The sequence below is a fragment of the Argiope bruennichi genome, chromosome 10 (genome assembly GCF_947563725.1).
Source record: "Argiope bruennichi chromosome 10, qqArgBrue1.1, whole genome shotgun sequence".
Classification (NCBI taxonomy): Eukaryota; Metazoa; Arthropoda; class Arachnida; order Araneae; family Araneidae; genus Argiope; species Argiope bruennichi.
In genome coordinates this window covers 35,114,161-35,139,457 of record NC_079160.1, presented here as the reverse complement: position 1 = coordinate 35,139,457, position 25,297 = coordinate 35,114,161, and the positions used below count along the sequence as shown (strand labels likewise).

The window sequence follows — 25,297 nt, the reverse complement described above, 5'->3', positions numbered from 1 at the left end:
TTTCATGAAAATACTTATCCGTTGCATTAATTATCTTCTAATTATAGAAATATTAAAATTGCTCTGCAATTCTAAGAAATTATCCTATGAAATGCCCTAAAAGTAATCGACAAATTATCCAAATCTATACTTTCACTAAAGTGTTTTTTTTTTAATATTTATTTTTTTTATAAATATATTCAATTATTTGAATGATTTTTTGTTAAATTTTTTAAGAAAGTAATTCATGGTAGACTTAATACAACTTATAGATAATTTCATTAGAACATAAACATATCAGCAGTGAAAGCAGAAAATATAAATCTCATTTCGAGCAATTAAAAAAGGGTCTTTTTTTCTATGAGAAAAATTAAAACCATAATTGCTTTGAATTTGCACAAAATTTATTTAACCCAATAAAAATTGCTGCTATTGTGTAAAACGCCTATTGGGTTTTATTTCACGGAAATTTCGTTTGCTTAAATATCACCACAATCGAATGTATCAATAAAAATTAAACGCAAATAAAAATATGAATAATGTTAATTTTATAACACCAGCTGATGATGTGTTAAGATACGGAAAATCGAAGTTAGCTGATTTTTTTTATTTTGAATATTTGACTTGGAAAAACTGAAGGGTTACTGGTCAAAAAAGGAATTAGAAGCTATATTGTACATCTATATCAAGATGTTCGTTTTCATTTTCTGCCTAAAGCAAGACTGAAGTATTAAAAAATTGTCAATTTGATCATAAGACTTTTTAACCCACAATTTTATATGGTCACAGTTATATATTTCTCTAATAAGAAAAAAAATAATTCAAGCAAAACCAATTTTTCTAAAAATGTATTTTTTCCCAATATTTTTACACCGATAACTTGCATTTAACAATAAAGCCGTCCATAAACTAGAGAATTTCTTTTTGAACTTTAAAATTTTATTTACACCTTTTTTTACTTGACTAATTTTGCATCATACAGAGATTTACTATTAAAAATACAAAACAAATGGTTTGGAATTAAAATAAGAGAAATATACATAGATTTAATATATTTTTTTAGATGTACCAACGATAAATTTGTATGTTCATATTTTATGATGTTGGAAACATGAACTTGGCATTCAGATTATTTTATACTGGGAAACGAATTATTGCCAATGTATCCAACAATAAATATTTTCTTTTTTTATAATTTGACCACAATATTAGGAAAACAAATATAATCAAGATTTGTTTTAATAAAAAAAAAAAAGAGAGAGAGAAAGAAAACGGTAATTAAAAAGATAACTAATATCTTTTATAATAATTTTTAAAATCTCGTTTTAAAAAAATATTTTTTACCTTTTATTTATGAAGTTTCAGGTGAACATATTTGATCGCTTGTCAATCAACTTGAATTCTCGCCAACTGTCAAAAAATGTGAGGAACTGTTTTGTTACCAAGGTCATGTTTTGTGTTTGCTTTGATATTATGAAATATCTGAAAAAAATTAATGTATAGTATTAAATATTATTGTGTGTTCTGCTTTATTATTAAGTTTTATTGTTAATTGTAGTATATGCTTAAAATTTTAAAGAAAAAAGTGCTAAAAAGATTATTGTTGTAGAATAAAATTATTTGTGGATACTTGTAGATATATATCTTTGAAGAATATCTCAGAATTCTGAATGATTTTTTTTTAAATGTCATGTTTTGCTATGCATGTTGAACATTGATGATGTCATATCAGTTTGTATTTATATTTTACAACTTCCAAGAGTTGTGCAATTTGTAAATATTTTAAAAATAAAACAGAATATGAAAATAATATATTACTGATTGATTAATTAATGTTCAGTGAACAGGGCTTTTGTTATTTACTCTCCACAAAACGAAAAATATTTTCTATTTTACGAAGTTGTCCCAAACTTTCTTTTTCGCAAATTTTCGAATTCCTTCTGCAACATTTCGAGATTTCTTAAGAGTTGAAGTTTCAAGAAATTCCATCAAATGAACTACAGTGAATTCACAAACTCTTATGCTGTGACAGAAGGTATAAAAGCTTTCCAATGATCTTCATCTTAGTAAAACCTTGTGATTACTGAATATTATATATAACGTGTTGCAGAAGACAGCATAGTGAGTGACGAGGATAATAATGAAGAGGTTATTAAAAATTTTTCACAAGAAGAAATGCCAATAACATTTGAGGACAATACAAAAAGAACTACAATTCTAAGGAATTGTAACAGATAATATACTTCAATCTTAATAAAGGTTGTGGAAATTGTTTTAATGAAAAATGTATTCTGCATATTAAATCCATATAAAACAGGATTTCAAACATTTAACAGTTTAGAAAATGTGTTAAAGTTAGTAAAAAGGATAGGAAGATTTCAGTTTTTTTTTTTTTTTTTTTTACCCTTCTTGTTTTTATAAATTCGTAAACAAATTTCTATTTAACGAATTTTTTTTTATAATGAAGTGGAACAATGAAACTTTGATAAATAGAGACTAGATTATAGTGGTAAATTGCAAACGTTATTTCTGAATACTTCGAGATGACTTTCATTGACACTCTAGAAAATTTTATTTGTACATCACATGGACACACCAATTTTTTTGGTTCGGGTTATACGTAAAATTTTTACATCAAAAGACTCCCATTTTTAGGTATTTTTGGCCCATCTAGATCAAAGGGGATGAAATATTTATTCCGTTATAACTTCGTTAATATTGGAGTCTTTTTATCCAATTAGTCAAATTAACGCCTCGTTAAGACGAACAACTTTTGTATTTAAAGTCTTCCAATAACTGCTGTTAAGGGCTGAAAAGTGACTCTCAAGCCCTAATATTGACTGTTGTAGTTTAGTAACTTAGATATAAAGGAATCTAACTTTTGCTTTCCAGTCTGCCTTATACAAAATATATATTTTAAATTAATTTTGCTATGTAAGAAAACAGGAGATAGTATGGGTCACCTAGGAATTTTTTGATATATATTATTTGTTGAAAATCGTTCTAATTAATAATTTTTTTATAATAAAGTGATACACCACGAATACTTCAATTAATTTTAGTTCCGTACATAAGCATTTTATATAGTAAAGAAAACTGAACAGTATTCTGAACACCCTTTTTATTTTTCAACCAAGTGAAGTCAAAATTTGGCAAACAACTATAATTTTAAGAGCAAATTCACGTGCCAAATTTCATTTATCTAAGTCATTGTGTTTTTAAGTATTAAGTAAAGACTAAGAAAATAGAGATAAATTGATGGTCAACTTGTTCGTGGATTTGATTCAAAATTCGATACGAAGGCACAGATTAAATTGTTAAGGCATCCGACTAGGTTACGAGAGGAATTTATCAAAAAACATATATTTTAATGTTTATATGATGTTTTTTATTAATATAGGAATAAAATAATGAATAAAAGAGAAATTATTTAAATATATATATTGCTTTTAAGAAAAAGCATATTTTGATGTAAATTCTAGCTTTTATGAACAAAAACTATATTGTTCTAGAAAAAAAAATTGTCACATTTTTTTTTTTTTTTTTGTAACATTACATGTGTAACGTATCTTAGAGTGTAACTAACTATTATCTAAGAATTATATTCAAAAATAAAATTTTTGTGCGAAATATATGAAATTATCTATGAATTTTGGAATTTTTTTTTCAACAATATTTACATTTAAAAAAACCATAAATCTACTTCTACAGTATTCAACATCAAATCATAATTCACTACATTCTGCGTAACTTAACGAGCACTAATTATAAATTTAATTAAGATATTTTGATTATTTTTTTAAACATGACGATGTTCGTACAGTAGAATTATATATATATATATAATTCTACTGTACGAACATCTACTGTACGAACATAAAAACTCGCTCTTCAGAAAACGCATTTAAAGTTCTTATATACTTATAAATAAGCATTATTTACATGCCAGTAGTTTACTGTAACTCGGCTCCTAATTAACATTAAGACAAAATAAAGATATCACTGAAAACAGTAACGTACCTATTTTTTAAAAGTGGGGGAAAAAAAGAAAAAAAAAAAAAACGAATCTTCATTCAAATTCATGTTTTCAATTTAGTCGGGTACCTTAATTCCGTTTTCAGAATTTTTTCCGTCCAACTTTTCATGTTTTGTAGTTGCATTCGCCTGTACCAGGGGCAAAATTCGTTCGTGTTCCGTTTAAAATTTGATTTAGAGACCAACAAATTTGGCATTAAAACCATCTGTAATATGAGCAAGAATTTTATTCGCCAAGCTCAATGCATTTTTGAGTCATCTTGTTATCAAACAATCAGATGTAATTCCAAAAATGTGTTTTTCGGACTCGAAAATTACTAAAATGTGGAGATTCGTAAAAATTTCGAATTCGATTCGATTTATTATTATTTTTTTATTACAATTCTTTTTCTTTATATACTTTGTATGCGAGAAGGTAAAAAAAGAAAGCATGACGACAAACTAAAATCGATCAAAGAAAATGAAATGAAATTTAAATGCAATAATGTAATGTAATAATATTAATAATTAAATGTAATAATGTAATTTAATGTAAATAAAACAAGCTAAATAATAATTTTACACCAGTTTTATACTTTTAATTTTACCTGTAACCGAACAAGGAGTCATCAAACGCAATGAGAATCAATTCTTTGTAGATTCTCAAAAATGAATATAATAATAACTGGATAATGACTCTAAGGATAGTTAAGTCGATCTAATTACCACGCAGTGGACGGAGAGCACCATAAAGGACTACTATCTATCAGCAGATCCTAGAAACAGTAGGTCGTCTATACAAGCTGTGTTTCCTTAATAATTTTAAAATTTAAATTAATGAAAAGACCGATTATTCTACATAAAGGCTCATACACAACTTTTACATTTTATTTGCCGGCGTCCTGGCATATTAGTAGCACGTCTTCCCCTTGACCTGGGCGTTCGAGTCCCGGTTCGGGCATGGTTCTTCGTCTGTTCTATCTGTGAATGTGCCCCCTATAAAAAGGGTTTTTGCAAGCGAATGTGATGCATGAGTAGCTAAGACGTACTCTTGGCCCTAGTTGGCGCTACTAAAAACAAGAGACGCTCCCTTGGCTTAAAATCGCTGACTTCGTCAACGAGCTTGTCCATGGCAAGTGCCATTACAAACAACAACAACATTTATTTTTCAGTAAAAAGCAGTTAATGGATTCAAGTCACTTGTTAACATGATATGCAAGCACAAATGCCATAAAATCTTACTTACTGATTCGCTGTGATTTTATACTTTTTTACTTTCTCGTATGCAAAGAGGAAATATTTTAATTGTCAAAAATCTCCAATGTTCAGAACTAACTGGGTCCATAAAACATATTTTTGGAATTATTTCTATTTGTCTGTCAGCAGGATAACTCAAAAACGTGTTGAGATTGAAAGATGAAAATGGATAAGTGGTCTTTGCACACATTTCTAAATTTCTGTCAAATTGTGAAAAAAATCCATTCCGAGGAAGTCTATCAATCCGAGTGTAAGTAATACGATAACCACAAAACGAAGATATTAGATTTTCTACATAATTTAGCATCTAAAATGTAGATACTAATCGAATATTAAATCAAATCTATCGAAGGATTGACCGTGCGGCAATCGAAACTTTTGTATGCATGTAAAAGTGGTAATTCAAAAATGTAATAGCTTAGGAAAATGAAATTTCGTCCGACATTTAACATCTATAGTGGAAATTCAAAGCAAATTTTGAATCATATCTGTCAGAGAGTTGACTGTCTGTCTGTCAGTATATTCGTGGGTACGTGATAACTCAAATAACGCGATAATAACTCAAAAATACAAAATAAATAAACGAAATTTGGTATGTGGTGTAAAGATGAAAATTGTAAATCTTATGAAATTTAGACAACGTCAATTGTACAAAAAGATGCACAATATGCATACTCTTTTTTTTAAAAACTACACAAAATGCATACTTATCTTTACTATACTACGAAGCCCAAAACGCATTATATTATTTCTCTATCTGAAAAATTGCCTCAGGAGAGGGGAGGTGGAAAATGAGAAACATTTAAGATAGTTTCTTTTGCCTGCAGGGAATTTCCGAGAATTACAAAAATCTAAATAAAACTTAATTAAATATAATTTCACTTTGACGAACCTCCTTTGACTCCTTTCATGCATTTTCCTTGATACAAAAGTGGATATTTTTGCGGTAGGAAAGCTATTCATATGAAATATTGCTCATAAAAAAGCAAATTAACACACAAATGCAACAAGCTATACAGTGATTTGATATGCAATTTTGACACCAAATTTGAGATGAAATCAGCGGCGTAAAGAGACTAACAGGTGCCAGGGAATATTTTTTCGCCCCCAGTCGTTTAGTAAGCACAGAAGATATATGCAACATGGCATTATCTTTTGGCTCCTTCATAATATTTAATTTCAAACAAGTGATGCAAACTCACTAATGTTTTGTCTCGATGGTGAATCTTAAAATTGGCGCCAAGTGAATCTCTACTCTCTTTGCTACGCCACTGCATGAAATAAATCTATGTACATGAAGTGTAACTGTTTGTCCTTATATAAACGAACACGATAATCCAAAAAGGCAGCACTCAAAACAGATTAAATTTAGCACATGGTTATATAACAAGATTTACAGATCTATAATAAATTTTTATTCGATTCAGACAATATACTTATTCATTGTCTATTTCGCTTATATGCTTAACCCTCTGTCTGCGTAATTCTTTCAAATTACTATTTAGATGCAATGTTTCCAAATAAGTTCAAATATTTCTGAATGAAAGTAAACTGATACTATATGTTACACGATAATTATATGATATAATAAAAATCTGTAATCGTAAAAATAAACACTATAAGCTGCGAAAAACGCAGGATGCAACAGAAAATGAATTGATTGCCAACCCGCAGAAATCGCGGGATAAGCAGTTGGAGGGTTAAATGGAAACGCGGAAAAGAAGCACGATAAAATAATTTTTGAATTTTACATTTACACCGAAATTATAGCACAAAACTATTAGTTTCTCAGAAACTATCTTGCACACTTTCTAATAAATGGATATTATTAGCCGCAGGCCATTGGCGAACAATAGTTACTAAAGAGCCCCTTGGGGCACGATGTTTGGCGATTTGTTTTTCATGATTAATTGCTAGGATACAATTAGAAAACTGAATGGATATTTTGAATGTCTTTTTTCGGATCAAAATTAGACACCGAATTACAATTGTAGTCACAAAATCACATATTAATATATTTTCATATATTTTTGAGCATCAACTTTACATGCTCATGAAAGCACAGATCGACAAATGGTCAACTCCCAGGCGGATTTGGTTCCAAATTTGATACATATTGACATTTCAGATGTTAAATCTGTGTATCAAATTGTATTGATCTAGCTCTTTTCATTTTGCAGTTATCGTTTTAACATATATTCAAACTTCCTCTGAATAGATTTCGTTTAAACTTTACTAAAAATCAACAAATTTGTAGCAAATATCATATTAATAATTTTATTCGTTTAACTCAAAGCCCTTTTGAGCTATCAAGGCAGACATAACTTCAAAAATGTGTCTTTTCATCTCAGGAAGATCTGAAACATAGAGTTCATTAAAATCTCAATTTGGAATTTTTTCACGGTTACAATGGTTTTTCTCTATATACGAGAAAGGTAAAACTGTAGAATGCCTGTTTTTCTGACCGCGCGTAATGCTTTTTTTTTTTTTTTTTTAACGTTAAACAGAAAAAGATTTGTACTGTGAAAGTTTGTATGTTAAGGACGAGGATACTCTCATTGGCTCTTCCCACAAGATGCGTAATGGATTCTATAATTACCGAGGAGCGTTAGACACATTCACGTGAACGTGAATCAATGCCATTAAAAGTGTGTATGTTGCCATGAAAAAAAAAGCAACGGCAAGCTAAAGATAAAACAACGTACCTAAGATAACTTCTATTAGAAAAAAAAATATTTTTTAATTAGTGCCAGAGTAAATTAAGAGTTTGGATGGCTTTTAACAATACTTCCAACTAATTAAATTGAGCATATTGATAATTATTTTAAAAATTATAAAATTCATAAGCTTTGCTGCAGAAAATGTTTAAAAGAAGCAAAATAATTTTTTTGAATTTATTTATTTATTATTCTTGAAATATAGTTATATGTATATGCATTTTATAAAAACATTTAAGGAATGAATATTTTAATAATACATCATAGAATCATATTTTATCTGCGAATATTTTACGATATTTTTTCATTTTTTTTTAAAATTATTTTATAAATTTTTAATTTTCATTTTTTTCATTAATAATTTGATAACGATTTTCATATTTTAAAAAAGGCTATCCACATTAAAAAATGTTACAGAGAACAAAATGTATACAGAAATTTATATATGGATTTCATTAAAAATATGTTAACATTAAATAAATGCATATCTTATATATTCGTAAGAAAATTTTTTTTTTTTTTTGATTGCCCGAAACACAATTATAAATTGTGTGCGAATAACAATACGTTACTTCTCGCTAAAATAATGCATTTTTAATGAGCTTTTGTCGCTTCTCATTTACTAGAATAAAAGTACGAAAATACTGCCAGAAAAGTTTCAAATAACTAAAATTATTATTAATAGGGAATAAGAAAATTAATAATAATAAATTATGCATGAATAAAAATAATTTTAAGTTGAATAAAAAAAAAAACTTTTACTCTTAACATTGTACTTAAAAAATAAGTCATGGTTCACAGTTTTTAAATCTTTATTAATACGAGTGTTTTCTAGATTTTTTCAGCTTTTTATACTTAAGTTCTTTTCAAAACGCGAATACTTAGTCTTCGAATTTTCTTGAAAATTTCATTGTTGTCAGGTCTTAGGGCGCCATCTATTGGCGAAGTCAGAATTTTCTCAATATTATTTCCCAGTTTCAATAGCCCGCTAATTTAAATCGGTTAAATTAATTAAATTAGCAAATTTTTTTATTATTAAAACGATTATTATTATATGCACCCTAAAATTAAATAAAAGTATCTTTAGAATAATTACTTTCATAAAAATATTATATTTGGCAGTCTCACTTTTCTGAGATATATATTTTTAAAATCATTAAATTAATGCGAAATGTTAATACAAAAAGCTGCACGCACATAGCCCCTTACAAGGGTCCAAGTAGAAGGGGGTGGGAGGCATAAAAATGACCATTAAAAATGTAAGAATTAGAATTATGATTTACTTCCAAGATAAAATTAAATAATTCAGGAATAAACCTTTGTGGATGATTAAAAATAGAGGATAAATAAAAAAGCTTTTAAAAACTATGTACAATTTTTATCTTATTTACTGTAGTGATACATTTAATTTGTTGCATACAGTATTTTTTTTTTCTCTATAAATTTACAAAAACAGTATTTTCTATTAAAAAAATTATAACATTTGTTAAATATCAGGAGAAAAAAAAAATGCAGCGAGATAGATTTCCGCAGGAAAGGAATGAAAATGAACAAAAATGTGCCATTTTGTGTGTGTGCGAGAGGTGGAGGGGCACATGATCATCTCGGTATGACCCCGTTTAAACATTAATTATAAAATAGGCTAAAAATATTTATTGGTCATTCATTATTAAAAGGTCCGTATTATTAAATAGGCAAAGTAGACAATTGCCAAGAGGGCCTACAATTTTAAAAAGGTCCACGAGTCCATATTTTTTTTTTTTTGTAGTGTTTTCAAAGTTATTTAAATTTGTGTTGGGTCTGCGATTTCTTTACCGCCTAATTATCATCAGTGATTGAACTAGACTGGAGCATTCATTATATTCTTCGCACTCTCCTGATGTTTCTCTTTAAAGTGGCGTAAACATGCCAACGTTTTGTTCCCATGAGACTGCTTTCCGGGGCATCGATTCTCCCCTGCCACTGACTTTAATGCCATACCGAAGCAATAGAAAACATTTTTTGCTTCGTAGTATAATGAAAATCGAATATGCATTTCGAGCGCTTTATTTTCAACCAACTTCACCGACATTCATTACAGATCTGCAGTTTTGGGTTAAAAACAGACACACAATTTTATTTATCTAAGATGCTAAGTTTATAATTATTATATTTTTCTTTTGAACTATGGTATTTACATACACCGAATATATAGCGATAAATAACATTGTGTGTGTGTGTATTCATATAATTCTTAAAAGCAGAAGGCAGGTTCGAAAACATTGAAGAGACTTTTTACATTTTTAAATTCATTTTAATCCATCCAGGGAAGGCATAATATATTAACAAGAAGGTGCGGACAAAGCACGTCCGCCACAGGACGAGACAAGAGCAGAAGTGGGGAAGAGAGATAAATAAATTATCCCTCGTCTTATATAACATGAGATTTCCGCCACGTGTCGACATTTGACAAGGGCAACGCAGGGATCATTTTCACTCTGCATGTGGAACTGATAGCGCATTATTTTTAAAAGTCAGTTAAGCTTCAGTTGAATTAAATAAACATAAAAAGTGGAATGGGATCAGGAAACAAGAGAGCACTTTAGAATGACCCCGACATGGACCGAATTAGGAAAAAATTTAGGAAATTAATTTGGATTAAATTAGATATTAAAATATCATTACACACACACACACACATATATATATATATATATAAGGTGATCGGTAAAGTCCTTTTAAGCCAAGAGGAATTAACAAGTCCTATAATAAAGAGATTATGCTGAATTTTTTTAGACATTACAACGCATATAGCGGCAAAATAATGAAAGGACAAAAAGCTCTCAAGAAATAAAAGATTAGTGAAAAGCCCATTTAGAAAAATGTAGGCTATATCATAATAAAAATACAGGAAACTATTTCATGGAGTTACCTATAAAATCAGTGGAGATATTTGTGATTAAAATTATGTAATTTTCTGTGATTTGAAGGGCTTGTTCCCTTCCCCCTTGAGTACGTTTTTCAGATTTTTATTGTTATTATTTTTGCTTACGTTCTTCATTGCTTAAATTTTACTTCACCTTTACTTAACACGGAGAAACTATATGCTAATAATGGAGAATACATTTTTCATTTCTAGGTGGAACCCTTTTTCAACTCACGGAAAGTTCATAATTTTAATCGCTAATACTTCCAACAGCTTTACAGATAACTCCATAACACTTTTCCTAGTGTTTTTAATATGGCATAACTTACATTGTTCTAACTGAAATCCTTTATTTTTTGTTACTAACACCGCTGTAACCTGTCCCAATAAATTTAGCACGATCACTGTGCTATGGGTACATTTAGTTCCCTAACTATACAAAAAGCAAAATCTGATAAAAATCTATAAATTTGCTTTAAAACTATTATAATATTTCTTGAGTGAATTATAATATCCAGATTAAATATAGCATAAACCAAACTTTATCATCATTATAAAATGTTTTTCGGACTCAGAAAATCTAAAACTTGGAGATTAATCAAAAACTTGAGTTCGAATTTTTTGACGATTACAGTGATTTGTATTTATATTACTTCATGTATGAAAAAGAAAAATGCAAAGAACTGGACAAAAGTATTGACACCCAATGGCATCAAATTGATCAATATATAGATTGAAATCTAAAGGATAAAACAAACTGTATTCGATTCTCTTCATTACATAATTAGGCTGAACAGTGAATCGTACATTAAAAAATATATATATATATATAAAATATAAAACAAATTGTACACGATTCTTTTTTTTTATATGATAATGGTAACTAAGGGTAAAGGTAAGGGTATAAAAATACATATAAAATGTTTACAGGATAAAATGGACTATAGAAATAATATGTGACACACAAAACTTACCCGGGATCTTGTTACATTGATTGGAGTAAAAGCAGCTGAAAATGTACAGCAGTTGAAATGCTTCATTGTTTCTGACTTTTTTTTTTTCCCCTTCTTTTTCCATGACGGTCCTGATTTCAACATAAATATAGTCCTTTATCTGAAGTAACAAACTTGTATTGTTTACATCCACAATTTCTTTAAACGTCAGGTGGTTAATCTGGGATGATCATTTTGTAGCATAATATTCAAATTCGGAAGAAAATGGTAATTCCGCTTTCATTACCAAGAAAGTTAACTGAGCAATTCGAAAACTAGTAATAGCATAGAGTACCTATTGTGGTCAATCAGAGATCCATATTTCGAGAGTTTTAAAATTAAAATCATATTAAACAATTCAAATCTTAATTATAATTACTGAATGAACTATTATTAGCAGTTTAATCACATCTCAATAGTGATATATATTTAATAATTTAAAATTATAATAATTTTTTTTCAGAGCCTAATTGAAGAAAATCAAATGTTATTTCAATCAGAAGACTAAATTCAATAAGTTGCAGCGGATAAACTTCAAAAATATTACAGGTTTAAAATCATCACATTAATTAATAATCATATTGAATATAAAAGTTAGTGATTAGGCAAATTTAATATACATATTTGTGTGATGACTAAACACAAAGTTAGTAGTGCAACATGCTTTTTCGATTTTTCAGAAATCCTGGATAACACTTTATCATAGATGAAATCATATTTTCTCATGATAGCAAATCAAATCTAAAATTTTGGAATTATTTAACATAACCAGATCATTCACATGCCAATCAAGTAAATAAATTTTACTGATATTTATTTTGTAATTTTGGTGGATTAAGCACAATTATTGCAGTATTATTAGATATCATTGGGTCAATTTAATGTGACCAAAAATTAGTATATTTCCTTATCTTGTGAAGCTATATAATGGTAATTTTGAGAAGGTCAAATTAAGCCATGTTTCATTATCCTGAAACAGTATTTCACTTATCCCATTTTTATGTCACCGCAATGTCAGAATATTTGACCATTTAAGACAGATTACACTTGTGTCAGATCCATAAATCTAGAGGATATTGGGCCTTGAATCTTCACAAGAACTAGAGCTTGTGAAATTCTATTTAAAGGATATGAGTTGAAAAATGAATGAAATAGTTTAATTCTTTGATATTTAATCTGTTAATGAATTAATGTAAAAGTGGAAATATTTGTTTATTTAATGCATAAAATATTATGCTTGTGATTATTATTTATGAAAAAGTTAATAAAATGTCATATTAGTCATTACTTTTATCAGCAAAAATATCTTTTGTGTTTTTAATAATACAAATCCACATAAATTGGCTAAGGATAATTTCATATGATGTGTTTAGAATTAAATTTAAGAAACATATAAATAAATTTTTATTTATGTGTAAAGTATTAATAAAATAATTAACAACAAAAATGCACAAAATTTTTGAAAAACCACTCAGATGAACAAAATGTTTTACAGAATATTGAGATTAATTATCTTGAAAAAATTGAGTGTTTTCAAAAGAATTTAATGAATTGATTCAAAGAGTTCAAAAACTGAATACCTAAAATTAAATACTTAGTTTTATTCTTAGAAAAAGAATTATATACAAACGTACATACAAAAGACAGCAATAATAAAAAAATGCATGTACAAACACAAAATCTATAAAATACTGTGATGCTTTTATAATAAATATTCTATACAAAAGGCATATAAATATTGGCATACAAAAATAGAATGTGAAGCATATATTTCTTTTTATGAAATTTAAATTTAAGGTGTAAAAAATATGATCCCATGAAAGTTTTTATTGAATTATTTAACAAATCTTTTTCATCTCTGAAATTAATTCTTGGACTGAAAATAAATATGGCATTTTAGAATCAAAGTAATAAAAATCTTATTTAAAAAAATTTAGTCAAAATTCTTTAATTTATTAGAACATTTTAAAAAGAATCCAACTGTTCGTAAATATCAGATATAACACTAAACTGTCCATGAATTCTTCAATTTTTAAAGATTTTCTGCAAAATCTCTAAATGTCCATGCACTTTGGCAAATGATTTTAATTAGCTACTTTTTGCAGAAGAAAAGGTATCAGAAAAATGAAAATTGCACTTATGTGATTGATATTTAATTTGGTTAGTAATTTATCTATTTATGAATTTAATTAACCTTATACTCTTAGCTTAATTAATATTTCTGCCAAATGAGACCAATATAAATATCTAAAAACATAAAAAGTTTCTTTCAATAATATGTTTTTAAATAATAATTATTATGCTGAAAAATTGGCAGAAAAAAGAAAATTATCAGGCTCTAAACACCCAGAAATTCCACTCCAATTGTTTAAATTCCCAATTCTTTCCGGAACGTTTCCAATTCGGCAGCTGTTTTGGCATCGTTCTTTTTAGCATTGGCAGTGATGTTTGTGATGTATTTCATGATGACAGGATCGCTCATCCTCTCTTTCAAGAGATTTTTCAATTCCATCAGCTTGCTGTAGCACTTATCATTAAGAGTAAGAATGCTCAAGCAGAAAGTAAGTTCATGCATCTGGACATCAGTGCTTTAAAAATGAAAGAAAAGGAGCATGTGTCAAAATATTAATTCATACACAGAAAAAATTAAAATCCCAATTCCATTCGAAATAATTGGGATTACAAATGCAGGTGGGAAGAATATTATATTTAAAAATATTTTCACTTATGTCATAAAGAAAAATGCCATTATTTTTTGGTTATTCAAAATATTACAAATAGCAAGCAATTTTAGATGGACTTATTCCTACACATTTAAATTTTGTTCAAAAAATAAAAAAGACTATGTTTAAAATGAGACAACTGTCAAGCCATCAAAAGTATGTAGCAGTAGACAATCTGCAGTCAAAGATGGGGTGAAAGATGCAGAAGCCAGTTGTTATCTTATTACATTAGTTCTATCTTAACTCTGATGGGATTATGAGCCTTCTGTTGCAGTCGGCAATTATTTCAAGCATAAACACAGCTTTATTTTAGAAAAAAAGTCTGATTCCTTTTCAATTAAATCAGAACTTTTCAAACAGTGAGCTGCAGTCCAAGTAGAGATATTATCTCAGATGTTCTAATGTTTATGCATGAATACTTCAAAAAATCAACCTGAATCTATATATTTTACTACAATCTAATAATTAATATTTACTTAAATAAATTCTTTTTTTATTGACTTTATTTTAAATATTTTTTATCAATTATTTATATAATGATTTTGGGATGACAAAAATATATTCTGAATAAAAATGAGGCCACAAATTTTCTTTTTCATCAAAATAAATTTTAGAAAAAATAATTGAATAAATAGCTTAAGTTGTGCACTATATTATTCCTAACTGATAGAGTTTACAATAATTTACTTATTGCTATTACATAGATATTACTCACAAAATAAAATTGTCCTAAAGAATAAAGGTTTGAAAATTCAGATACGCTCAAGCTTCAATGTCAATACATATAAAGAAACCAGACAAAATTTACAAGAACAAAATAATAACTGAGAAACACTCATTTTCTGTCAAGAAAAATTATGAAAGTTTATATATTACTAAAAACTATTGAAGAAATATTTGAACATTTTTTTAAATTTCAAAAATGTTATGACTCAATTGGGGATAAAAAAAGGAAAAAAAATTCTTCATTTTCTTAAGAAAATGCAACTTATTAGAATTCAAAATGAGAATTTTCACTTAAAAATTAAAACATAAAAACATTTTGTAAAACAAATTTAAAAAATCAAACTATGAAAATTCAGTCTGCAAAATTCCCACTTTAAGTATCCAAATTAGAAAGTTTACAGTGGTGGATTAGAAAAAAATGTCATTTTAAAATCAAATTTCATATGATTTTGGTGATGCAGTCTGTGAAAAAACGGATTCCAGAAAATTTTGATTATCTCAAATATACATGAAAATAATTCTAATAAGTAAAAGTTAATATTTTTTTAAATTATTGCATAAAATTTATTTACCTCAAACCTGCAAATCGCACACAGAGCTTTTCCACAAGACCTTCAACCAGTTTTTCTTTCTCTACATACTGAAGCATATGTCTGAAAGCAACAAAAAATTTCAATGTATTAAATAGAAGAAACATTATGAAAATATTTCCACTCATTTTTGAAATAATTTATATAAAAAACAATCAAATCTCTAATTGAAAGGATTAAGGGTGGTTAAAAATGTCAATATTAATCCCTCACCCACATATTTAAAAGATAAAAAATCTAAGGCTAAACTAAATATAAGTAAAATTCTCGATACAGGTCAGATAAGGAATTGATACTACCGAATCTAAAGATAATATATGATTCACTATCAAAAATGTATAGCTTTTTAATGAGTGATTTTTGATCCAATATTTTTCACTATTTCAATTTCATGCCAAATGCTTCAAAATGGTAGCCATTATTGAGATACCCCCCCCCACTCCTGAATTTTTAATTTATATTCCTTCATAAGAACAAAACCAGTAATTACTTTTTTTTCCCTGAAACAAATGCTCATAATTTTTCAATGCAAAAAGTTTTGTTAAATGTACAGAAATTTTATTCAATATACAAAAACCATTTTTCCATTGAAAATCCAGGATTCCTGAAAAATTAGGTATATGATGGTTCCATTATAACTATAAGGGTTAGAAACAATATAAATTAATTTATACAAATCAGAATTAATGCATATAAATTAGCAAAAAATATATGTTCTCAAATAAATTAATAGATATATTAAATAATCAAATTTATAAATAAAAAAAATCATTTTGGATATAAAATTAAATGAATTATTCTAATTACCTCAAAACTACTTGGAATTTCTCTTCACTGAATTCTGCTTTGGGATCACTTAGTGTACTTATAATGTCTGGAATTATGTTATAGATGATATTTCCCTTTAAAAAAAAAATCAAAAATTATAGAAAAATTGCAAAAAGCTTTTTCTTTATCAAAAAGAAATGAAAAAAAAAAAAAAAGAATATATATACACATAATTTACTAACTTTCTTAGCCAACTCTGAGAACAAATACATAGCAACATCAGCAACACTTTTTTGCTCGTCAGCAATGCACTTTGCAGCTTCACTAACCAAGCTTTTGACTCGAACAAAATCATGAAGAATGAGATGTGTGAGAGTTATAATGGCAGTTTCTCGAACAGAAGGCTCAGAATCACTCAATCTATAGAACAAGTGTAAAAAAATAACAAAACGTTTATATTAATTGAATTTAGCTATGTAATATTAAAAATAATATTAACCATCATTGGTGAGTAGTTGGTTTGCTAGAATTAGTTTTTTTTTTAAATTAAATATTTTATGTAGCTTTCTTTTAATGGTTTCTTCGACAAAATATTTTTTAAATTTCAAATCTTGATATACACATAGTATGCACTGTTTCAGAAACCTTATTAAGTTCTGCTCATTATGCTAAGCATCTCCCTAATTTTCTATTGCCTCATTTAAAATTTGACCTTCAATCTGAAATGGAAGCGATTAAAACTGAACTTATACAAAATCTTTCTTGATAAAACTATTTAAAAAATGGATACATTAAATTTTTTTTTTCCATCTTTGCTTACTTATGAAGTTAAACCTTAATTGTAAGTATAACAAAATTTCAAAAGAATTATAAAATATTTATAGCAAAATTGAAAATAATTTTTTTTACAGTGTTTCTTTTATATTTCTCATTACAAACCGAAAAAAATAGTTGAAAATGGCTACTTGATTACAAATATTACATCCAAATTTTGCTAAGAAATATATTCATTTAAATATCTATTTTTATTTTTCACTAATTTAAACTTAATTTTACAATTTACTAATTTATTTTATGGCATCTAAGAATTCCCCTTTAGAAAAATTTACAAAATCTTGTTCCGATGAAATCTTAAATAACCTATTAAAACAGGAAAATTCAACACAATAGTTGAAAAATGCATTGATAGAAATCTCTTGTCCAGTACCAAGAAGAATACCTTGAAGTTTGAATTTTCAATCTAGCATTTACTGCATTTTCCATTCTTAATCTTCAATTATTGAATTATCAAAAACAAATTTTCAAAAAGAAAAAAAGAAAAGTCATATAACACATAAAAATGCAAATAATTCATTTCACATATTAAAATCTGCTTAATGAAAAAAAATATAGGCTATTCCTCAAGCTGCTAATGAATTGTTAAAACAATTGGAATTCATTTTAAAAAAAATTTTTTGGACATAAAACATTCAAAATAGAGGAAGAAATTTAAAATAGATGCTAAAACATATAATATATATCAGTAAAATTACAGTAAATACATTTTTACCTTTGATAAATATGAGATGTCCATGGTTCTACGACATTTGGATAATTTGTAGCCAAATCTCCCATAGCAATAACCATATTGGCACGGATATATGGTTCAGGAGATTTCTCTGTGATTGTGGCAAAAAGTTGCATATTTTCTTCACAAACTTTTTCACTAAATAATGTTGGGAAAAAATATATAAGATTGACAAAGGAAGAAAAGGCAATAATCAATAGATTTGCAAAGGAAGAAAAGTAATAAAATTTTGTAAAAACTGTAAAACACAGAGCTAAGTTTGAATGCAGTGCTATTTATAGCTATGTGTCTAAACAATATCAGATTTTTTTCTTAGTAATTAAACTGACGTGTATGAATTAGTCACATTTTTAACACAACTTAATTAAAAAAAGAAATTCATTACAATTGAATAGATTTTTATGATTTTATAATACCAAAAGATTTGATCTAACCAAACAAGAATTTCATTCGTTCAACTCGAAATCTATTTAAGCTATTATTTAAGCTCAAAAGAATAGCTTTCCTTCTTTTAAAGAAAACACAAAAACCAATGTTTTAAAACTAATCAAAGGTTGATATTTACTACAAGATACAAACTCCAGTAAATATGGAAAGAAAAAAAAGAAAAAGAAAAAAAATGTTGGTTAAAATTGCAAACACAAGGGAATATTCATATATTTTAAATATTCATATTTAGATCATGCAAAAAAGTTTAATCAGGCTTCCCTTTTTTATTTAATCAAATATTTTATTCATCAAATATCAAATTTACTGACCTGAACAGCATAAACTTTGTTAAAGCCACAGAAGCAGCAGCTTGTATTTCTCTATTATGCTCTTTTAAGCTTGACAAGCAAGTGGCCTTCACAATTGGAAGTAAATAGCCTATTAACTTTGTTTCTATAATAAGTAAATAGATAAAAATATTATATTAAAATTTTTTAGCATTTTTAAAATAAAAGGTAATAAACTGCATGTTTATTAGCATTGCTATGTTTATCAAAACTGTCAATAACTAATGAAGCATGACTTTTAGATTCTAAATATTAAAAACATAGTCATATAATGAATGGAAACAAAAAATGAGAGACTGCAATGTATCTGATATTATGTCGGCAGTACCCTCCTTGGTAAATTTTGATGGAATTAGATGACAATTGCTTTAAGGATACTAAAATTCTTGATCATCATTGAAACCAAACCGCAGTAGTGGTCTCGACAAAACTTTCTGGCATACTATTTGATAAAATTATAACTCTCTCTTATCCCTACATTAACTGCAGACCTTGGACTAAGTTATAAATGAAATGTGTGCTCAGACTTTTATTTTAAAAATACAACAAGCAGAGTTTTGTGATTTGTTACGTAACAAAGAAAATTAAATATGATTATTTATCGATCGATTGAAAAAAAAATTTGATACATGATTACAATTTTAATTACAAGATCATACACCCAAATTTTTAATCATTTAAATTTTTATATTTTTGGTTCATTGTGTTTATATGAATGCAAAAGCACAGACCGACAACTTGATAATCTTTGATGGATTTGGTTCAAAATTTGTCTTAAATCTACATTTTAGATGTTAAATCTGTGTATCAAATTTTATCTATTTAGCATTTTATAGTTATCAAGTTCACTTGTATTCAGATTCATATTTATTCAAAATATGGTAGAACAGGGTGATTACAGAAACAATGAAAAAAATTTCCTGACTAAACATGCAACATTTCCATGACTTACTGTGACTAATCACATCAGTTTCCTGATTTTCTCCAACTCAAAATCACTTTATGTGCAAAGTGTATATTATTAAAAATAGTTTTCGGAGTAATTTAATGTGAAGAAACTAGACTTCTTCAAAATTTAATTTTTAAAAAATGTAATAGGCATCCTAATTTTTTTTTTAAGTATACTACTTTTTTTATATGGAAAAAAAAAAAAAATACTGATAATTCAAACAAAATACTTTGATTCTAAAACTATATAACAATTTTCGGAAACATTAAAACTTCTCTATGCAACACAGATTATTTTAATAGTAAACATTATTATATTTACTCAAAAATTTAAAACAGTTAAATAACTAATTAGTGCTTTTTGCAAAAATATAAGAATTATATATTAAAGAAAAATATAAAAATAGTATGATAATATGCACTTAATAATATATATTCAAGATTACAATAAAATTACTGAAATTAAAAGCACATACAATAGAAATATTGCATAGCAATGAAGTCTAACAGTAAATACTTCTGGGAAATTCTCTAATGTTATAAAACAAATTTTATTATAAAAATTCTTTTAATTTTAAGAATGTCAAATAAATTTAAGTAAAAGCTTCATTAACTTTAATTCAGAATATTTCACTGTTTCATTTAAGTATTTTATTCTTCTATGCATATGCACAATTCAGCAGGTGAAATTCTTCCAGAACAAAAACAAGGTAAATGAAATTAATCACAAGAAAAGGGGGGGGGGATCAACTTTATATATTCTAAAGAATAAATTTGTTTGTATGCATTTTATTTTGTATTCTGTAAAAAAATATTGAACAAAAATAATTAATTTTGAAAAGAAAAACAAATTTACCATCTTTGACTTCTTTCGCACAAATTTCAAGAATTTGTTCATAGGTTGTTTCTTCATCAACAGGTGGTATTAATTTATAACTCTTGTTAATGCTTTGTCTTTTTTTCTAAATAAAAAAAGAACATAAATATTCAATGCTTTCAGTTATTTGGGATGTATGCTCAATTAAAAAATAATAAAAAAAGCTAGCCTTGCATTTTTAGCATGCAATCAAATTAAATTCAATATCTGAGGCAACTAGTAAAAGTGAATGAGGTATTGTCTTTCTTTAGGTAAAAGGATTTCAATGTTTTTAAAGCTATTTCTCAAATGCAATACATTTTTCATATAAAAAAATTAATTAAACAATGGAAAATAAGATTTCTAAGTTTATGATTCAACATTACGAGATATGAAAAGTTGATTGTATCAACCCTAAATGAAAAAGAGGGTTGGGATTGGGGATTTGAACTCTTATACACAAAATTTGATGGAAATTGATTTAATAACATAGTTAAAATGCATTAAAAATACATAACAAATGAAACAGAATTTATAGTAAGTAAAATTATATAAGATAAAAATTATAATGCTATGTCTCTTTACTATATAAAATTCAATAATAAAATACTAGAAAATGGAACAATACTCCAGTTAACAAAAAAAAACCTCTCGTTTTCAATATTTAAAAAGAAAACTTCTTTTTAACGGAATTTTAGGGCAAGCAATGAAAAGAAAAGCAATAAATTTGAATATCTAGAAACATAAATTAGCATCACTATACAGCTTTATCCAGCAAAAAGACATTATAAATATTAAATGAATACAGTGTCTAAAAATTACCCAGTTATTATTAAATCCATTAGTATTATTAAATGCTATTATACCTATTGGTAAAAAATGAAATAAGCAATATTTATTCAAACATTTCAAATTTCATTTAATGATAAAAGAATCAATATGATAATAAGTATATATTTAAAATTAACAGAGAACAACAAGAAAATGCAGAGATAAAAATGAAACAAATGCAAAGGACCAAATATACAAATTGTTCTAATTGAAAATACATAAATAATAATAAAGTGCCTTATTTTACTAAATTTTTATCATAGTTAATGGCAACACGTTTAATTTAAAAATCATAAAAAAGTAAATCATAACATTTCTTTACAATGAAAAAAAAATTGAAACTTTATACAAAAATATTAGTAAAATTTAAGGTGAATTTTGCTGTTATCAAAAGAAGAAATATATTTAAAAATTTAGAAAATAAAGGTAATTTCTAAAATATTAGGATCTGTATTATTTTATTTTTTTCAATAATTAATATTTTTAAAAATTCCCCTTTCCTTTTTTTTTATATAAGAAATTTTAAGAAAAATAAGGCAATTTGACAGTTGATATCAATTTTAAACAATTCTTATTTGCAAGAGTACCTCAGATATAGGCTTTAACATATTAGATATACAGCAACACAATAATTCTTAAAGGCCTTTTCTTTATAAACAACGATTAATAGTTTAAATAATAAAATATATTATAATAGCCAGAAAAAGAAAATAACAAAACAGTAGGTATACATTATAATAAAAGATCAACATAAAAAAGTTTTGAGTTGAAATACAAATCAGACTATTGAAAGAAAAATATTCACTTTTTTTTTAATAATTTGATTCCCTATTTTGAAAAATCCGGTAAGTTTTCTAATAAAGGGGAAATATTTCCCAAATTACAATTTAAACCAGTATAAATAAATTTTTCAGACATGCCTTTTATAGAAGTATACGAGAGAGGGAGAGGAAAAAAAAGATAAAAAAAAATCAATAAAAATTAATTATGGAAGTCAAAATAATAAATGATATATTATGCTAATGAAAAAATACAATGTCAGTCTGAGGAATAGATAAAACATATATAAGTAATAAATTTTACATTAAGAAATAATTAATATTCAAATGTCATTTAAAATTTTAAAAAAAGCAAAACATTTTAACAGCAGCATAAAAAAATCACTAAATGAGATGTGTAATTAAATATAGGTGTATCTTAAAATATACCAATATTTTATAACATATGGAACTCTATGGACATATAAATAAATAGAAAATTGTATAAATGATATTAGAAAAAACAGGAAAGGTCTCTCTAAACTTTTACCACATACTTTCTAATAAGAGTTATCACTCTTCCCCAGCATAAAATTGTGGACCTTGGATAAAGCCACGAATGCCTTGAATGGCATTGGGGAAAAACAGTTGTAAAATATTGATCTTTGAAATGAATTTAGCATTTTTATTGAATTTATTGTGTGATCCTTGATGATTTTTTGGCAATTAATCCCTGACATGTGGTTAATAATATCAGAAATCGAATTTGTATTTTAGACACAATATTTCCAATCAATTTAAACCAAAATTTGATACAGAATCACACACCAAATTTCATATATTTAAGTTGTTACATTTTTGAGTTTTGTGATGCAGACATGTTTGTGAAAGCACAGACAGACGGTCAATTCTTTGACAGATTTAGTTCCAAATTTGATATCTGAACTTTATATGTCAAATCTGTGTACTAAATTTTATCCATTTAGCTATCTTCGTCTTGTAGATATTGTATAACTTATATTCGGACAGCAGGACAAATTTCCTCGGAATGGATTTCACTCAAAATTTGATAGAAATTTTACAAAATTGGTATAAAGACCATGTATCAAAATTCATTACACTAGATCAAAGCATCTTTGAGTTATATTTGTCACAGACATTACACTAAAAATGTGTTTTTCGAACTTTGGAAGGTCTATAACATGAAAATTCCTCAAAACCTTGAATTCGTATTTTTTGACAATTATAATACTTTCTCTATACTTCATATGCAATAAAGTAAAAAAAAAAAAGCAGAAGATAAAATTTCAAATAAACTCTGCTAATAAATAAATATATCAGCAATAAAAATCTAATCTGAAATAAAATATTATCATTGTTAAAAAAATGACTCACAGTTTTTGATTTTGGACTATTAGTTATGCTAGGATATTTTGGAGTGGAAAATGTCACATTTGCTGTTGATTTCCGACGACGTTGTTCTCTCGAAATCTCCTCTCTTCTCAGATGTGCAAAATAATCAATTTTCAAATATGTCATGTAATGTAGAGCAATATGACCACAAAGAGACACGAATCGTGCCCACAGGATATTTGAAATATCAGTTGTAGTTTCTTTTTCTAAAAACAAAAATTGGAAATACATTTACCAGATTAATATGAGTAAAATGCAATTAAAATCTTTACTTTTAAAGTTATATGGTCAAGAAGAACTCAGAGAAATCAAACCAATTTTAAAGAAGTAAACATTTATTAAATTAACCCATCAGGACACGCATGGGGTCTTTATGACCCCATACTCTCTCTTTTGTTTAGAAATTCTATGAATTTATAAAATTTTATACCTGTTACTTCTTATACCTTCATAAAGGAACTAGAAGAAAAAGATTAGAACAGAAATCAATGAAACAACGTATCTCATTCTTTACAAAAGGGTTGGTGTTAAAATTTCAGTCTTATTAACATCCCATTAAAAAGCAACACTAGGGCCATTCTTAGACAGACCTCGTAATTTTGAATCGCGGTCAGATGATGAGGATGATACCCGAGCTGGCACCACCCTCTCTAAACTTCCATACCACACCTGCGGGTGGATGTTTGGCCCCAATGGATTTACCATGCACCTGGTTTCTTTGATGAAATAGGGTCTCAAACCTGAAACCCCAGGTTCCAAAGTTGAGACCTTACCACCAGGTCACTGCAGCCCATAGATTCAGAGATTTACTTGCAAGTGTTTATATTTATAGAGAAAATGATGATAGCTCAGATTCATCATATATTTATGAAATTTTTAAAAATTATCCTGATATAGAATTGGAACAAAATGCAGATTCTCAACACTCTACAAAATCTGTTCCTACCTTTCCCTCCTCGTGAAAAAAAGTAACATCCTTATATAAAATGCATTCTTTTTTTATATGAATCATTTGTTTTGAAATTTATGTTAATAATTCCTTTTACTCAGAATGAGAAATGATAAAATTATTTTTTTTTAGAATGTTTATAAAAATGAAAGACAAAAGTAATGAATTTTCAGTTGTATGTTAAACTTCTTTCCCCAAAAAATTTCAAATGTAAACTATTACAAACGTAAAATATAATTTTTTTTTCTTCCAATATTTTGATACAGGAAAAAACTACTTACATTAAAAATAATAATTTTGCAGAATTAATAAATAATATTTTTATATGGATGGAATGTGGAAAAAAGTACGGAAAAAAAGAGATTATGTTCACTTTTAGCTTTTCTTATTAAAAATTGCACTTGTTATCTTAAATAAAAACACATTTGCTTTTATATACTCTGACCATATTTTATTTTTATACAAAATAAGATAAAGGGGAAAGTGCCGGATTAATTTGGGGTGAAAATGACCTCTGCATATGCTAAT

General features: G+C 26.9%; 1 protein-coding gene across 1 annotated transcript in view; it reads right to left on the bottom strand.

Annotated features, from left to right (window-relative positions):
* Positions 1-13,680: 13,680 nt before the first annotated feature.
* Positions 13,681-25,297, bottom strand: part of LOC129988408 (condensin complex subunit 1-like) — a 39,772-nt gene continuing 28,155 nt past the window's right edge. Inside the window, exons 20-27 of the mRNA XM_056096632.1 lie at positions 23,803-24,026; positions 20,819-20,924; positions 18,997-19,120; positions 18,221-18,376; positions 16,914-17,091; positions 16,711-16,805; positions 15,886-15,966; positions 13,681-14,452 (exon numbers count right to left, since the gene is read on the bottom strand). Coding sequence (XP_055952607.1) covers positions 14,233-14,452; positions 15,886-15,966; positions 16,711-16,805; positions 16,914-17,091; positions 18,221-18,376; positions 18,997-19,120; positions 20,819-20,924; positions 23,803-24,026 — 1,184 coding nt within the window. The 3' untranslated portion in view covers positions 13,681-14,232. The remainder of the gene's footprint in view (positions 14,453-15,885; positions 15,967-16,710; positions 16,806-16,913; positions 17,092-18,220; positions 18,377-18,996; positions 19,121-20,818; positions 20,925-23,802; positions 24,027-25,297) is intronic.